The 19,208-nt window shown below is 33.2% G+C and overlaps 1 protein-coding gene across 1 annotated transcript in view; it reads right to left on the bottom strand.

The window, feature by feature from the left end:
- The window catches only part of LRP1B (LDL receptor related protein 1B), a 1,757,623-nt gene that overhangs the window by 713,962 nt on the left and 1,024,453 nt on the right, over positions 1-19,208 (bottom strand). The window contains exons 12-14 of the mRNA XM_045559136.1: positions 9,155-9,335; positions 2,842-3,061; positions 375-564 (exon numbers count right to left, since the gene is read on the bottom strand). Coding sequence (XP_045415092.1) covers positions 375-564; positions 2,842-3,061; positions 9,155-9,335 — 591 coding nt within the window. The remainder of the gene's footprint in view (positions 1-374; positions 565-2,841; positions 3,062-9,154; positions 9,336-19,208) is intronic.

Here is a 19,208-nt window from a genome sequence, read left to right as displayed (position 1 = left end):
ATTTTCAATTTTTCAATAGTCTTCAATGGAAGTTTTTCTCACTGATCACAGTATTTACTCTTTAAAAACATTAGGATAATTTTTTTCCTTCAAATAACTGATAGGCTTCTTCAGTGAAAATGACAAGAAAAAGGAAATATTTAGAGAAAAGTTTGAACTTCACTCACGCAGAATTCTCAGAGTTACTCAGGCTATTTGGAATAAAAAATAAATTTTTATGATAACAAAGTCTAAGATTTGATTGACTTTAGAGCAAACTGTCCACCTTTTATCATAAAAATTTAGCAACACTGTCAAAATAAAACCTTTTTATAACTACTGTGAAGTATTATTATATGTGAAACTCAGAAGCAATTTTGTTTGTTTTTTAATACCTTGTTGTTTTCGTGGATCATAAATCTGAAGCCCAAACAGGGGTGGTCTTTCATGCCTCAATAATGTCACCTCACTTGTTATCAAATCTAGTTGAAAAATGGAACCATTCATATAATCAGTCCAGAACACATAATTCCCATGATGCGACAGTCCAAAAGGATGGTTCAATTCTTTCCCACTGTAAACAATCTGTAAAATATAAACACATTGTGAAAAATCAGAACTGACCTTCAGAAACATGACTAAATATTTAAAGAAAATTATATTGAAATAAGTGTAATAGATAATAATCTAACTAATATCTTAATTCATATATTTTCCAGTAGATTTGAAAAATAGATTTCACAATGTGAGCATATTTTTCTGGTTTAGGACATGCTATTTGAAGGAGACCATCTACCTTTCATCCACTAAATTATCTCTTTTATGGCACTATTAATATGGTCAAGAACATAAACATTAAAATGACTTTGCCTAACTCTCATTCCTATCTCTGTTCTTGATGATATTCCAGCGTCATGTGCTGGGATAGAAAGTAATCTGAATAATTAGTGCTATTATGTATATTACAATGTTGCTCTTCCAGTAGCCAATGGATAGAACATATTTGAATGGCATTGGTAGTAAAAATGATCCTCCTACTTTAATCGGGCCAATGCAAATTGACGAAATCTAAGAGCCGATTGGAAAGAAGGTAAATGTTTTAATTTTAAACATAGAAACCTTTATTATTAGTAAATAGATAAGACTCACTGGCTGGGCCGGGTGCGGTGGCTCACGCCTGTAATCTCAGCAATATGGGAGGCCGAGGTGGGCGGATCGTTTGAGCTCAGGAATTCAAGACCAGCCTGAGCAAGAGCGAGACCCTGTCTCTACTAAAAATAGAAAGAAATGATTTGGACAGCTAAAAATATATATAGAAAAAATTAGCCGGGCATGGTGGCTCATGCCTGTAGTCCCAGCTACTAGGGAGGCTGAGGCAGGAGGATCGCTTGAGCCCAGGAGTTTGAGTTTGCTGTGAGCTAGGCTGGCGCCACGGCACTCACTCTAGCCCGGGCAACAGACTGGGACTCTGTCTCAAAAAAAAAAAGAAAAAAAAAAAAAAAAAGACTTACTGGCAAATTTCAATTCTGATTATCTTAATATATTCATTACATTCCAGTTATAATTTTTTGTTGTTTAAATGGAGGAAACGTGATAAACATGCCAGTCTTGTTTTACATGTAGGATTGTAGAAGGGGAATAAATAATACCTCCAATAATGATAGTACTTTTTCACTCTTCACTATTTATAAAATTATATTGAATACAACATGAGAAAACATTTAGTATTCACTTCACTTAATATTAGAAAATTGAAAAAGTTGCCCAAATAATTTAGGATCAGAAATTCAGGTTTTGATTCTTTTAAGTAAATTATTCATGCCAATTATCACATATTGAATAACTGAGACAGCTTTAAATTTTTTCCCATACCTTTATGTAGGTTAAAATATGCTGACCATTAAAGATGTATTAAATATATTGCATACATACCATCATTTTCTAAGAAATCATAAAGATTTATTTAGCACCTGTTAGGTATGTGACATCAAGTGAAATGTCAATCAGTTCTACTTATTTAGGGAAAATAAAATATTGTAAGAGTCAATCAATGACTGAAATAGTCTTAACTGATTAGTGTAGTATAATATTTATTTATCAAGCAGTATGTACTATGAGTAGGCTTAGCCTCATGTGCAAAAAGGAAATAAATGTAATGTTAAAGGAAGCATTTTGACAATTTCTAACTTTTCATTTTTCTATTATTTAAGTAACAGTTGAATTATGTTCATGGTGTTACAGGTGGTTTGGTAATTGTAAGATGAAACATAGAGGTGATGTTTTGTCAACTATGCCTTTGCGTCACAGTCAACTGCATCATCCTCAATTTTACCCAAGAATTTCACAATCATTTTGCAATGATTCCAGCAAACAAGCAAGAAGAAACTGATATCTGTTTATACCAGTAGGTTTGGAGTTCAGTTCATTCCTACTACGTGCTTTAGTTTCAACGTTACAAAGTTCTTTCTCCAAATAAATGCATCGTAATTACTTCCTCATAATATATAACATTAAATTTCAGCTGCAGATCTTGAACATATTTGAATAGAGTAGGGTTGCTTGGTCATAGAAAACTCATCAATAATGTAGAAAAACTGCATTTCAAAACAGCTCTAATATCCTGAGAGCTTCTTTTAAAAATCCCACAAATCCTGGCATACCACAGTGAGCTGGGCCTGGTCTCCCGGAGGCAAGTGCCAGCTGTACTACTTAATGCTCAGCCTCCGTTAGCCACCCCACAGAGAATATTGGCAGCCACCTCAGAGGGGTAAAAATAAACTTGAAAGTATTTTTAACACAACACAACAAGGCTCTGTGAAAGAAGAAGCCTGTGGGTTAAAAACAGCAGCATTTGTCTTTTACCTTCCTGTGAGTTCCATTCAAGAACACTTTTTCAATATGATCATAATAGGCATCACACCAGTATAATGTGTTGGTGTGAAAGTCCAGAGTTAAACCGTTTGGCCACAGCATCTTTGAAGTCACAAAAATCTGCCGATTGAAGCCATCCATCCAGGCCTTCTCAATCCTTCCCACGCTGTCATCTATTTCATCTTCCTCCCAGTCTGTCCAATACATCCAACTAAGACATTGAAAAACAACAGGGCATACATGTTATTTCAACCAGCCACCATATAGAGAGACACTTTCTTAGATTTGGCCCTTCCGTAAAATCTAATTACATTCTGGTTTGTTCTTCTATCTAAATGCTTATCTGTCAAAGGGAGGGGGCAGCAGTGAAGTTTTAAAGAAAGTAAATATTTGCTCAATGGTACCAGTCCACTTAGCCTTGTTATAGAAAACTCCACTACCACCACTATCACACGTACTGGCTTCATGTGTTAATTAACCTAGTAGTAAATGTCAAATATCTATTTTCTTTGGTATAGATATTAATTCTAGAAAGTTATTTTGGGAGGCATTACTATTTTTAAATGTTGTCCACTTCAAAGAGTATATAATCAATTATGTGATTGAAAAGCAGACTGACTTTCATGAGAACCCACAGCATAGTTGATTATCTACTCCAGATTTTATTTAATCTCAGATGAATTATTATTTTTTCAGACAGGCGATTGGATTGCCTTTGTTCTAAAGGGCACAGTCATACTGGGTTTGTTTGGCCAGGTCTAATTTGTCTTCCTGATGCAAATTATCTATGCTTTATTACTGCTTATTATTAACCCAAAACCCACAGAAGATGATTTAGCTGCACATAAGTTTAATAACAGCAGGTTGACTGACCTTGAGATTTTGAGCTTTAATTTCTATCTCAAACAAAGGGATCTGCCTTTAAAAACAAATCTTTTGTATAAGCTCTAACAGTGGGAGAGGGGGCCTTGAGCTAATGTTGCAGTCCCCTCATGAATAAGGTTAAAACCCACCACATGTGTTGTCTTAGGGTCATGTGAAAGTTCCAGAGTTATTAATTAAAGTGTAGGGTTTAATTCAACCACTTCTTATACAACTTTATAAAGCTCCGATGCTTTTCTAAGCTGCCGATCCTAGAAATACCCTTATTAGATCCCCTCCCTCCCATATTTTGTGGAGCCTAAAGAATTTCTGAGGTAGTTTGGGAAAAATCTGTATCCAGGACAAAAAATAGTACTGTGATCTAAACTGGTAGATTTGGGAAAACTGATGTAACATATCATTCATTATTTCAGACCAATTAAGCTCTTTTTAAACTCTCTTTTAACCAACCGTTTACAATTATGTTGACATGCCTTCTTAGACCTGAGGAAGTACATTGACACTGTTGAATTTTATTAATTCTAGAAATACATATGGCAATATGCCTGTGTGTATCCTGCATTTCCTTAAAGTGGTTTTATCATTGGGTCAATTTAGCAATAAACAGGAGAGTCATTCTTTTTCCTCTAATTCTGTGTTAGTTACATATAAATACTTGGGTTCAGCTGTGTAAATCAACTATGTAAAAGTATAATATATAATTTTTCATATTTATTGATATTTTCTTGAAATCTTATAAATAGTTAATACAGTTTTATTATTGCTAATTTATAACTTGTTAAAACTGTAATTATCTTTCCCTATAGATTTTCCTTTTGATCATGGTGACACACTTTTGTGCTGTGACTAACCTGAAACGCATACATATGTGTGCATACGTACACACACACAAAAAAAGAGAGGAATAAATTTGGACATTCTAAACATATTGCATATTGTTTTACTGCTTGAAAAAAAAAGAATTGTAAACTGATCCATTACTAAGGTTATTTTTATTCAAATAAAGTACAAGAAAAAGCTTTTTTTCTAAGTAAACAATACCAATCTGGTAGAGGCAAGATGTATATGTTATCTACTCATTTAATTATCTGTTTAAAAGTATATTATAAATGCTTTATAATCAATATCATATGATGATGATAATCCTTAAATACACAAAATAGGAAATATAACCTATAAAATAAGCAGGAGCTAATACAAATATTTTTCTAAGGGGGACTCTTGATAGTCACCACATAAAAATTAGGTTAATATGGCCTTCCACTAATATAGCAAGAAAAATTCTACCTCTTCTTTCAAGACCTGTTAAAATACAATTTTTTGATGAAGTTCATCCCTAGCCTCTGTGGGGATAAGAGTCAAAATAAGCTTTTTCCTCTGTTTCTTAGTAACACTTTTCAGTTCTTTTATAATATTTATTGTATATATCATATTTAATGGTATTGCATGTTGATGATTCTAATTAAAATTAAAATAATTAAGGGCATGCATTATTCCCTATTCTTAATTGCACCCTAGGATATTAAGCTTAGCTTTATTGAGATTAATCGTGTTCTCTTCACTTGACCAGCCTTAAAAAATAAATAAATAAAAATTTAAAAAATCATATTCTCAAATTGAATTGCAATATGGGGTGGCCAATACTAGAAATATTTAAATCCTTAAATGCTTCACTGCTATGGAAGTAGAATACATGCATGTTTCCCGTTGAACAACTTGACTTAGCTGCTAACTAGGGAGGTGTGGTACTATAAGATAGGGATATAAAAGGATCCTGTTCAGGGGGAAAATACGTACTCAGCTTGGACATATTTCACATAGACGATATTTTAAGATGTTAGAACTGGAGATGTAAATTTCTATGTTATTGATATAAATTGTGAAATGTGAAATTATTCAAAAGAAGTGAGTTCATCTGTAGTTATGAGTTTCAGGGACAAAGCCATCATATTCTATTCCTCCTCTAACTTTATCTCCATTTCAACAATTGTTGAGGTCTACCAATCCCATTCTTTCAGTGTCTCCTATCTCAAACTCTACTTTTCTGTTCCTATTACAAATGCTACTGTTCAAAAGGAACTCCTATGGGGCATTCTTTTTCAAGTCTATTTCATTTCTCATACAGCTGTCATATTGCCATCGTTTGTTTTTAAATTATGGATTTAAAAATGTGACTTTTATCCTCAAAACCTTCCAATTATTCTATCATCACTAAAATATATCCAAATATCATAAGCTTGATGATTTCTGCATGTTTCTAGTTTTATCTCCTATGATGTTCCTTCCTATGCACTGTGCTCTAGCCTTAATGAATTCATCACACTTCAAACCTACCACTAACTTCACTGCCTCTAAACAATTACTTATACTGCCCCTTCAAATTACAGTAACTAACTTTCACTTCACACCTCAAATACCTGGGACTAACTCTGTTCATCTGGAGATCATATTCATTCTTTAAGACTCAGTTCTAAATTAAAAACCTCAGTGAAGTTCTGAAAACCATATATTATTTCATCCTATTTTATTTTACAATTAAGTTTTTGTGTTCATGTGTTATATGTGTATACCATGCTTACCAGATTATAAACTTCTTGGGACAATTATTTATTACTAATTTCTATTGATCTATGTGGTAGTTACTGAACAATATATTGTAATAGAAACTTAATGTGTAAATATTGTATTGATTCTGTAATTGGTTATGAATCTTTTGACAAAGCATATTCCAAAATGAGTAATTTTTGTTAATGGGTTTGTATGGTATAGAAAGTCTGTGACTGTCTCCTGTGTACAGCTGCAAATAGATATTATGCTAGGAAAAAAATGTAAATAAACCAACTTTTATGAAAATAATTTACTTAAAAATAAAATTTTACTTTGAATTGAGTTTTACAAATTAAATCTTTCATTTAAAAATTATATTATGTATAAAGCTCCAACAATTATTTGAATAATTAAATTTGCATAGTTCATTTCTATTTCTACTGCCTTCCAATCCATTTTCTATGAAAAAATAAGGTTACTCTTTTTAAAATGTAAATTTGATTATATTATTTCCCTATTGTACCCTCTCACTGAAGAGAAAATAGAAAGCTCCCATCACGGCTGGCAAGGCCCTGCCTTTCTTTCCAATCTCATCTTCAGTCACTTTTCCCTCTTGCTATCTACAACTCAGCACCACTGCTTTCATTTAAGTTCCTCTGATGTCCAAGCTTTTTCCCAGTTTAAGATCTTTAAATGTACCATTTTATTAATCTCAAATACTCTTTCCTGCATTCTCCATGACTAGTTCCTTCTCTACAGCTGAGTCTCAGCTTACATGATGCCTCTCTAGAGAGGCTTTCTCAGCAAACCTATTTAAATAAGTTTCTACCTGTTAGTCTCCATCATATTAACCTATTTGTTTTTCCCTGTAACTTTGATCTACTGAAATTACATTTGGTGCTTATTTATTTATTGCTCATTTGGTACTTATTTTTTGTTATATCTCCCCATTGTCTATCTCGCAGATAACATAAGGTGCTTTGTGAGGGTTAAGGCTATGCCTATTTTCTTAACAACTGTATACCTATTGCAGAGCTCTGGACATAGCATATTTTCAGAGAAAAAATATGTATGTGTGCTTAAATACACACATACACATTCACATATACACATACACATATGCTATTTTTTCAGATTTGTGCACAATAGCATTATTCTATTTGAAAATTTGTGCCCATTGGAAGAGATATAACAACCACTATTTGTAGCATCAAAGGTAAACAGAGGGTTAGTTGATAGATGGTCATAGCAAAGATGCAGATATTTTCTTAATGAAAAGAAAAAAAAATCCTATCAATGAGAATTACCTCCAAAAAGTGTGAACTATGTAGATGCTGTAGGTTTCAAACATAAGTTGGATGCCTACATACTTGGGAGATGTTGAAAGGGATTCTTGAATTTGATAACAAAGATGAAACTAGTGGTCTCTAAATTTCTTTCTAAATTATATGATTGTATGTATGACCTCCACATTTATGTCATCTCTCTGAGCACAATAAAGAGCCTTTAACACTATCAGAAAACATTTTTCTCTAACAGAATAGTGAAAAGAAACATACTGTTCTAAAACATATGTGAAACTTCTTGCTTCAAGTAGAATTGGGCAGTGGGAATAAACATTCTCTATAAAAATTAAGATAGGCTTGGTTTAAAGGTCAGATAGATGACCTGGTTTAAAAGTCTGGGAATTAAACAGATAATTTTAGAATCCACACATAAAATCACTGAAATTACTTTATAATTATGCCTATGAAAACACATAAAATGAGTTTATCCACTGCCTAGGAAGATGCACCCTGATTGTAATTGGAGCTACTCTTAACACAAACAATTCTACAAACTGCAATTCGGTGGTCTCAGTTTGTAAGGGATTTACACGCCTCCTATCTAATTAAATATACTTTTTTTGTATGTGTATAGTAAGGTATAAAGAATATCCACTTTTTGAAGTTATTTTGAAACAATGACATATAAGCCATGAAGGGAAAACACACATACAAAATAATTGTAAACATAACATATGCAATACATTCATTTAATTATAAAATTCTGCTAGGATTTCCACATTTCTTTGATATTTCTATTAATATAAGTACAATTTTGCATTCAGGTAACAGGTATGAATAAAAATCAAAAGAAAATACATTACTAAGAATTGAACAAAATATTCCATTCTAAAACAAATAACATATACTATAAAATGATGCCCCATATGGAAATTAAAATTGTATCCAAAATTATGTGATTATCATCCTGGATTAATAAAAAGCAGTGGAATATAGTGGCCAAGAGTAAAGTCCTAGAGACAGGCTGCTTAAGTTTAAATATCTATCCAGTCTCTTATTAATTGAACGGTCTTTTGTAGGTCAGTTATCAGTTTGTCGGTTATAAAACAGGATTGAGAATAGTAATTGATTCAAAAAATTATTGCGAGGATTACAGAATAGGAACATAGTAACCTGTTTAATAAAATGCCTGGCTCATAGTAAATGTACAAAACCTTTTGCTATTTTTTTTGAACACATTAAATTACAATTGCCTTTAAAAAATTAAATTGATTGATTCCCACATTGAATTGGTTATTTATGTGAGTATTAGGCTATTTAAATAAGTATAGTGCTAATCTGAATAAATCAAGAAATATATACTTTATATAAATAATCTACTTATTTCAGTTTAATGTATTTTGACATGTTAATTTAGTACATTCTCTAGAAGAGAAAATTACTAATTCCTACCTTTTCTCAATCAGACCATTCATGTGTATATTCTGCTATACACATACATTTAAATAAAGCTTACTATTATTAAATACATTAAAAACAGATTTATTTATTATAATTTGCTTTATATAAAGCTGTTCAAATATTCATACCCATTAACTGGATCCACCACAATCCCTCTGGGATGAGACATTTCTCCCTCCAAAAGAGTCTTCCGACTCTGAGAAGCCTTTTCCAGCCTGGCCACATTAATGGTTTTCCTATGGCCATCATTTGTCCAGTAAAGGTTATTTCCGATCCAGTCCACAGCAATGCCCTCCACATTATCCAGATCTGTTAAAAAAGCAAAATAAATAAACTAATAAAAAGTTTATTTAATTAAAAAAGCAATGGACTCTGATCCATGAATTTTTTATGGTGTGATTTTTGCAAATATCATTATTCCACAGAATACTTTTCAATTTTATTTTGAATGCCTTTTTATGTGAGTAATGAATCCTCTGTCTTCACATGGATTTCTCCATGTACACAAGTGCTGACAAATTAATCAATGGTGGTTAAATATTTTAACTGAACCTCAATTTATTGTAATTCAGACTGTCATCTGCAGAAAAACAGGAAAATATAAGTAATGTGGCGAAAAAGGGTGAAAATAAGTGAAAAATGCAGTAATAAAGACTGTTCAGAAGAAAAATCTACTAGCACTATGACAGCATGTTCAAACTTATAATATGTAATCTTAGTAATAAAAATAATATGAATGTTCTCTTGCACAGAGATGAACAGGTCCAGCAGGTGCAAACATTGGAAAGCCCTGAACAGGCTTTCATCTTAGAATTGCATCAACAGTGAATCTCAAAGAATCAATGTTTACGTATATTTTAGACTTATTTTAAAAAGGACCCTGTTGCAAGTTTCTATAAGATACGGGCAATAATAAATCAAAGAAATCTATAAACATATAATCTTATGAGTTTAGCTAATTCAGATCCTTTATTTTACAACAGGGGAAACTAACACTCCAAAGTGAAGGCAGTTGCTTATAGTCTATTATCACCGAAGAAGCAGTAGAAATGGGATGAAAATCTAAGCCCTATCACCCCCAGCATGGAGACCTTCAAAACTGCACAGTTCCTATGGTGAGTTTCTGCAGTAACTGTCCTCACTTTTTGCCATTTTGTAAACCATGCTCCAAATGTCCCACAACATCATAAAGACAGCTCCATTCTTTTGTTGCATGAGGAATTACTGTGAACTCCTTCTCTTTTTTCAAAACCAGGGGAGTCTGTTACATAGACTTCTTCTTTCCCTCCTGGGTAAGAGGTGCAGAACTGGAACTTACTAGACAAAGTAATAGGTGGTAGTACATTAGAGACAGAGCTGTGTATTCACACACTACTTAGAAACCACATGCCCTCATATGCAGACAACGAATATTTACTATTATCATATTCTTTAATCATGGCCCTTCTGGCTCTGGAAAAAATAAAAGAAATTTTTCTTTTGTAACCCTTTCTGCTAATCAACATGTGCCCTGATTCTGGATGACTGATAAAAAGTGTGATTTGATCTAACTGAAAATCTCATTATAGTGAATCAGATATGTTCTCAATTTCAGTAGCCTATCTGCTTCATTACCATCCAATATGAGTAATTTTCAGAGGTTAATTGTACCTATGCTTAAGCAAAAAGTTTAATTTTATCTTTACTTACTGACACAATTTTACTGAGCACTTTCCTATTCTGGCATAATGGAGAAAGAATATTTTTTTACTCCTTTCTTTTTTCTTTATTATGGTCTGTAGCTGATTTTTATCTTGTTAGTTGGTTTTCAAAAATTTGATTACATTTGAAATCTACTCCAGTATGAAAAGGCTTCATGCTGGATAACCCTTTTATTTTTAAAACTTTTTCTTTTGACATCTGACTTGAGACTATTTTTTTTTATATAAAGCAGCTTAAATATGTCATGGATGAAAATTTTGTTTCTGACACTTGGGTAAGAAACTCAGTCACTCTGATCTTTGATTTTTCCATCTGTAAAGTGAAGATGATAATAGCACCTCTCCATAGGGTGATGACAAGGGGTAAATTAGCTACTGCATATAAACACTTAGCATACTGCCTGGAATATAGTAACATCTTAATATGTGCTAGTTTTTATTAATACATCAGGATTGAAATATTTTATATCTATTCTGGCTCTTTTCCTTATTGGTGCTACTTGATAGGAAAATATCTTATGATTTTCTCCTTTAAAATGCTTTTTAAATAATACATTCTTGCATTTTTTACCAGTAGCCAACTTTAACTAGAAATATAGATGTAGTATCACTTATGAAGAAATAGTAAGAATGAAATGGAATTGACTTCTAAGAAGCAGAATTTGGAAGTATCCTGTCTCCAACTGGTTTGTTTATTTTGTTTTTTGAAAAAATGAAATGTTTGAACACTATAAATAGTGTTTGGGATCGCAAATTCTAGAACCACACTGCCAGGCTCTGCCACTCACTATCTAACTGTGCAAGTTACTTCACCTTTCTCTTCTTCAATTCCTTGGTCTTTAAAATGCTTATAAAGATAGTGCTTAAGTCATAGGATTGCTTTGAGGATTAAATGAATAAATATGTGTGAAGTTCTTAAAATAATGGTTGGAACATAGTAAATATTATATAAATGTTGCTATAACTATCATTACAACTGTAACAGTATCATTATTATTACTGTATAATCTTCCCTTTAGCTAGTTATCTAGTCTATTAACATAGTAATAAAAAAATTAGCCTACAGTCATTTTTTAATGTTTTTTTTTTTGTTTACATCTTGTTTGTTTTCTTCAGTTATAGAGAGAAAGAGACTGAATATAAATTTTGAAATAAGGAAACTCATGTAAGGATCTACGTACAAATTGGGAATCTTTTTTGGTTTCAGTTAACTTACAACTTAGATGGAACCCTAAGACATATACAGCATCAGTCTTATGAACATTTGGTATTTTATTAAAAGGGGTGTGATTGGGTCCTGCCTGAAACTGAATTTGGGTGAGGAGCCTGCAGCCTCAAGGCCGCATGTGACCCTCCAGATCCCCAAGTGTGGCCCCTCGACCAAATCCAGGCTTCACAGAACAAATCACTTTACTAAAAAGGTTTGTTTTGTAAAATTTGGGTTTAGTCAAAAGGCTGCCCTCAAGGATCCAGAAGGCCACAGTTTCCCCACCCAAATGAAAATCTCAAGCAGGACCCAGTGGACTCTAGACATGTTTGTATATCTTCAATAAAAAGAAAAATTCTAGTAGGTAATGGTTTCTTATAAAATTTTTTAGATTAAGGTTATGCTTATATTTTCCATGCTAAGTAAGGAAATGGGACATTTATCTATTAATATATACTTCAGATAATAAACAGACTTTTTCATGTACCCTATGAATAGTTAATATTTATATATTATTTTTGCTCAAATTATTAAAATTCCACATTTTCCCTTTGTAAACATTATTCTAATAATTTTGAAATAACTTGTATAAATGCAATACTATATGAATAGTACATTAAACACACATACAGATCTTATTTAAAGTTAGGCTTGATACTTAATTGCATAGTACACTTAAGTGAAAAATTCTTGAAGCTGACAATACTATTTCCTACAAGAGATACCTACCATTAAGGAAATGAGAATGAATAGTAGGTAATAAAATTTATTTAAGTTAAAAAGAATGATGATGTGGATTTGAAAGGAATAAATAAAACAGTAAAGTTCTTTAAATGAATTTAAGATTAGACCAATAAGCATTTTAAAGAGAGTGGTTTTGGGAAAAAAAAATATTTGTAAAACTAAAACTTAATTATAGGTCAGGTTTTTAGATGTTACACACTCATGGAACAGAAGAGGATTACAATTTCATATAGTTAAAATGTAATTTCAACTATATTATTATTATGGGGGGTACAAAAGTTCAGGTTATATATATTGCCCATGTCCCGCCCATCCCCCCCGAGTCAGAGCCTCAAGCACATCTCCTACTTTTAAATTGGGTCTTTGATTAAAAATAAAGAGCTAGGGTGTGGAAATTACACCCCAAAATTGACATTATAAAAACAATATCCACATTTTTCACTTTATCCAAATTTATCCATGCTTATCTATCCTAAGCATGGATATCATTTTTTCTGAATTAGAACAAAAGTGTGTACATAAGTATAGAATATGATATGCCTTAAATAACTGGATGTGCAGCATGCATGTAGACATGCCTAAGACCAGGGATGCCTTACCTTGCCTCAGAGTCAGCACTTGGACAACTCTCCTGCCTCCTATTCCTGTAGTTCAATTAATACAAATTCTCTTTGTGCTTTTCAATATGGCCTGAGGCATCACAGCTCATATGTATCTGACATGAGTGAACGACACTGATTTAATTAATATTGTGGCAGCAAGGTTTGCTTACTGAATTTGCTATCTCATGAAGTTTCAAGGGTCTGTGGTCATAGAGTAAAGTTTTCTATACCATCTGTCCCTAATGGGCAGCTGAGGCTGATGTTTCTCATCCTCATTTTCATTCCAGGTCTCTTCTCAATTATTAGGTTAGAGAGAGTAAATACACAAGGCACACAAGCCATTTGGTAAGAATCAAATATCTTACTGTTGTATTTAAAGAAATATGTAGAGTAGGATCTTATTTTCCAGATGCAATAGAATATATCAGTGGTTTCCTTGTTTTATCAAAAGCATATTGTCAGTTTCAATGAGGGAGAGAGATACAGATAATCTCTCTATGACATTAAGATATTTCATCTTTGATACAATGAACCCATGTAAGAATAAAGATAGTGCCATAGTATGTATCATAGTTAGCAATAAAGTAATCTAAAGTAGTAATTAAAATGAAAGATGCAAAAAATGGTTAAGAACTGAGCTTTTACCATACATTCAAGCCTGTAAGTTTGCCTGATTTTGTTTCATGGGTGCTAGTAGAAGATACAAGACTTGTGGGTCAGATATAAAGGACTTTATTACTGTGGCACAACAAGCAGCATGATCATCAGCAGATTGGTGTCAGTTCCCTATACTCCAAAGTCCCGCTGCGGCAGGCAACCGGGAGGGGCCCATAGGGATGCTTTCACACACAGTGGGTAGCATTACAAAAGGAGACTCTTTAGTTTAGAAATCCCAAATCTGTTATAATGGGCAGTAAGAAGACCTGTTGTTTGCCCTGGAGGGAGACTGTATCTCTATCTTCCAAGACTCTTCTATGCAAGAATCCTTGAAAGGATAATTCAGAATAAAAGGCAGTAAGTGTCTCACTTTAAGAAATGCAGAAATGTGAGAGATCCATGGAGATTATCCTCCAAGAAAAGGTCCTGAAAAAACATAATTTGGTAGTCACTAATAAATGCATATAGATAGAGCAAACAAACTGGTGCACAAACATCACCACAAATTTCTGGATTCCAAGTTATTGCTCTTATGGAAATTCTGTATTGATTTATACAAGCACACCTTAAAGCTTATCATTTAGCTTGCTATATGTGATGGTTAATTTTATGTGTCATTTTGGCTAGTCCATATATACAGATGTTTGGTCAAATATCAATTTGGATGTTGTTGCAGATGTATTTTTTAGATGATATGAACAGTTAAATCAATAGATTTTGAGCAAAACAGGTTACGCTCCATAATGTGGATTTGCCTCAACAATCAGTTGAAAGCCTTAATAGAAAATAAACTGAGATGCCCAAGAAAGATAGAATTCTGCCTCCAGTCTGTCTTTGGACTTGAGGTGCAATAGCAACTCTTTCTTGAGTCTCCAGCCTGTAAGCCTACCCTGCAAATTTTAGACTTCCAGACTCCACAATCACGTGAGCCAATTCCTTAAAACAAGTCTTTCTTTCTCTATATATATCGTATTCATTCTGTTTGTCTGGAGAACCCTGATTAATACACCATCATCATACCTGTGACCTGGAAATAATTTTGCTGAATGGTCTAGGCAGAGGAAGGACATTCTTCATATGTATTCTTTTCAGATGAAACTGCAAAGTATATATTACAGGGGACAAACTAGGTTCCAATTTGAGAAATCCCTAGAGATATGAAAGGAATATGTAGCTCATTTTACAATATTCTGCTAAAAATGTTTGGATAATATAAAAGTCCTTATTGTGAATTGGGAAAAAGTCATTTCTATTAACACTCTTTTACTACCCAATTCTTCCTACTTAATAAGAGAAAACAGAGCTAAAATCCCTTCTATTTTTTGAACACAAAGTATCAGAGCTATTACTGAAAACTCCTTTTATTCCTGTGAAATAGGTTATAATTTATAGAAATAAAACACTTTGGCACCTATGTTATCAATAGTAAATTACTCAATCTTTTTCATATTAGACAAACAGGCAGCTCTATTAGCAGTCACTTGAGCAATTTAATTTCATAGAAAGTGACTTTTTATTAGCTATATTTTGTAATATGTTCCATGTTTTTGCATTTGGTCATTTAAATATTCAAAAAGTTGCATCACTTCAATTGATAATTTTCGCTGAATTTTTAAAAAATGACAATGTAACACATATAATGCTTAGCAATTTTTAGTGAAAGATACCGATCCTTAAATTTCAAGTTAAGCTGAAAAGCCAGAGGCTGTAAATCTTCATTATTTTTATAACAGCCACAGCAAAGAACAAACGTGTCATCTTATGTGACTACCCTCCTGGAGCTTACCACCAACCTAAATCAAACAAATCTGTATTTTTTAATACTCAGAGAGAAAAAGGATAGAAAAATGCATATATGAGTTATAGGTAAATGTGGTAAAGGAGGTCAAGTCCTTAATAATAATTTATTTCACAACACCTTTCCATAAATATCTCAGAAAACACACATAGTCACAACCCTCCTTGGTACATAGGCAGTCCAAGAAAGATAGAAACTGAAGCAGTGAGTCAGGGGCAAATGTAGTAAAGAAATTAAGCAGGAACCTAGTTAAGAATACAGTATTTTAGGAATAAAGAAAGCTAAAGAACCATATAGTCCAACTTCTATGTTCTACAAATAATGAAACAAAGAACCAAAAATAAGATGAGTTGCAAGGATCTGTTTAGTTTGTAGTCAGTATAACAAGTCTTAAAATTAAACCCATGTTCCAATGTGCCTACCCCACTTTGCACTCAAGGTGACATCCAAAATTGTGAAGAACAAATGGTAAACATAATAAGGAGTCAATGAAAGTTAATATAAGCAATGCATTATCGGAGGAGGAAAAGCGGAGCATGGAAGCAGGGAAGAGAGTAAAGATAGAATAAGACTACCTCAGTCAGTGAAGAATGCTTTGGGGTACAAACTTTCCAATCACAAAGAGCATAGATATTGAAAGTTCATACATGTTTTTCAGATTCCCCCACTTTGGTAACCTTTGGTGAATTGCCTACCCTTTCGTGGTGAATTGCTTAAACTTGAGCATCAGTTTTCTCAAACGAAAATATGAGAATCAATTCTACCCACGTTAGGATAAAAGGACAGAATAATAAACAGAAAGAACAGTGCCTGACACATAATCAAATTCTCTGTGAATGATAGCTATTATTTTCTTACCAAAATATAATTGATGACTAACTGTATGGAGAGTCAACAGATGCCTATCTGAAGGGAAATGAAATGTTAAAACACAAGAAATAACTGAGGCACTATTACAGGCTACATGAGACTAAGAAGACATAAGAACTAAACCCATTGTGGAAAATGGGTGAAAATCTTTAGTTAATAGTACTGTATCAACATTAATTTTCTGGTTTTTATAATTGCAGTATAGTTATTTAAGATGTTAGGGAAAACTCTGAGGGTACAATGGACACCTTGTTTGTGTCCTCCCAAAATTCATATGTTGAAATCCTAATTCCAATGTGATGGTATTTGAAGGTGGGGCCTTTGGGGGGATTATTAGGTAATGAGGGTGAAACTCTTATGAATGGGATTAGCACCCTTATAAGAAGAGTCCAGAGAGCTCTCTAGTTCTCTTTTCTTCATGTGAGGATACAATGAGAAATCAGCAGTCTCCTACCTGGAAGAAAGCCCTCACCAGAACTTGGTTATACTGGCACCCTGATCTCAAACTTCCAGCCTCCAGAACTGGTAAGAAATAAATTTCTGTTGTTTATAAGTCACCCAGTCTATGGTATTTTGTTATGACACCCCAAACTGATTAAGACAGAGGGATATACAGAATTTCTCTGTAGTATTTTGCAACTTCTCTACTAAATTAAAGGTAGTTCAAAATTAATTTTTAAAAAATTAATAAAACAAATATATTGCTTTGAAAATACATTGTTTTTAATATATGGAAGATGTAAATGCTAGATGTAACATTATCTGTAAAAAAAAGGAGATAAAATTTGGCATAGTATATAAGCTAAATGAATCCACAGTGAAACCATAATAAAAATTAATGCAGAATAATTTATCTGAATAATGACATAGTATAAAACCATTCAAGGAGGATATGTACCTTTTCAAGAAAACAATTTCAAGCTGTGCAAGAGAAAAACAGATGTTTATTCAGAGAGTCTGGGAAAGTGTTTTAAGATAAAGATATTTTGTGTGTATTAACTAAAAGTCATAATCTAAATTTTTTCATAAAAAATGTTACAGAAATTCAAATAAATCATGAGAAATATGTAAAATTTTACAAGATTCCTGAAAAATTATCAGGGAAGATCATTCTTAGGCAAATTCAGTGAACACCAAAATAAGTTTTCAGACAATCAAAAAATAATAATAATTGATCTTACTATTCCTTATTATAGAACAAAAAGTAATCATTCTCTAGTCATTCTTAGTTCTCTTTAATCTTTTCAATTACTATTTTTAAAGTAATGGCAATCAAACTAATGTACCCATTCATCTATTTAATGAATGTTTATTGTATAACTAACACATGCCAGGCACTGTTCTAGGCCCTAAGGATCTATAACAAGCAAAACAAACAAAAATCTCTGACCTATTGAAGCTTACATTCTTGTAACAAGAAAACCAACAATTAATACATACCTAGGCTAAGCACTAGGGAGAAAAAGTAACCAAGGAAAGGGGATAAAGAGTTGGGCTGGGTAAATATGTGGGTAGGCAGTTTTATTGGGCCGGCCAGAAAAGGCTAACTGAGGAAGTAATCTATAAGATTAGGAAGACCTCCAGGAGGTAAGGAAGAGAGGCATGAGGATAGATCCGGTGGAAGAACATTCCAGACATGCAAATGCCCTGAGGTGAGATCATGCCCAGAGTGCTCAAAGATGACAAAGAGAATTGGAGAGCAGTCACAGGGGTATTACGTGTTCTGTAACAGAAAAACAACTTAAACAGATTTTCCCCCCTTTGAACTTAAAGGTCATCATGTGGACACTTTTGAGGTGATTTTACCTAAAACTCTATAAAAAATAGAGATAAGTGGGTCCTTACTATGACTCGTACTTATTTGCGGGGCCTTATTTATGAGTGTTGAGAGAGGCAGACCCACTTGGGCCTTGAGTGTCCTTGTACATTATTACTGAGTTTGCCGAACTGTAAGGCTTATCTGCTTTCTGACACCAAACAATTTCTATCGCTAGTTGAACAATTTCTATTGCTAGTCACATATACAACTAAGTCAGTCCAGGGGACCACAGGACAACTACTGTGTAACTTCTTATTCCACAAGGGAGGGCGACTAGAGAGTTTGCTGTTTGCTACAATGTTGGCTGCTTTCTCAAAAATTTCTGATGCCTAGGCCCTGGGGTCCTCGTCTGTGGTACAACCCACCGCTTGCTCAGCCTTCATCCAGGCCCATCATGTTGCTACATGAGAACTGGGGACAAGGGAACCAGTGCAACTATGCTAATACTCATGCTGTTTGCTGTGCTGTGAGCAATAAACGGTCCTAAGTCTCATTGTCTCATTTTCTACTTTCAGCACCTATGCAGTGGTGGCAGGTTTACTCCCGGAAACCAGTAGCACCTCCCTTTCCAGTTGTAACAACCAAAAATGATTCCAGGTAATTCCAAATGTTCCGGTAAGAAAAATTACCACTGTTCTATGAAGTTGAAGTTCTACCTTGAGAGTGAGTGATATTTCTCAGATGTTTTTAGTCCATTTTGATTTCTCTAAATGTGAATTTTCTTGCCTTCAAATGAAATATCCTGGCAATATTTGTTGACAAAATTGTATAATATTATTAAACTA

The sequence above is a fragment of the Lemur catta genome, chromosome 8 (genome assembly GCF_020740605.2).
Source record: "Lemur catta isolate mLemCat1 chromosome 8, mLemCat1.pri, whole genome shotgun sequence".
Taxonomy (NCBI): Eukaryota; Metazoa; Chordata; class Mammalia; order Primates; family Lemuridae; genus Lemur; species Lemur catta.
This window is presented reverse-complemented; position numbering and strand designations above follow the sequence as displayed.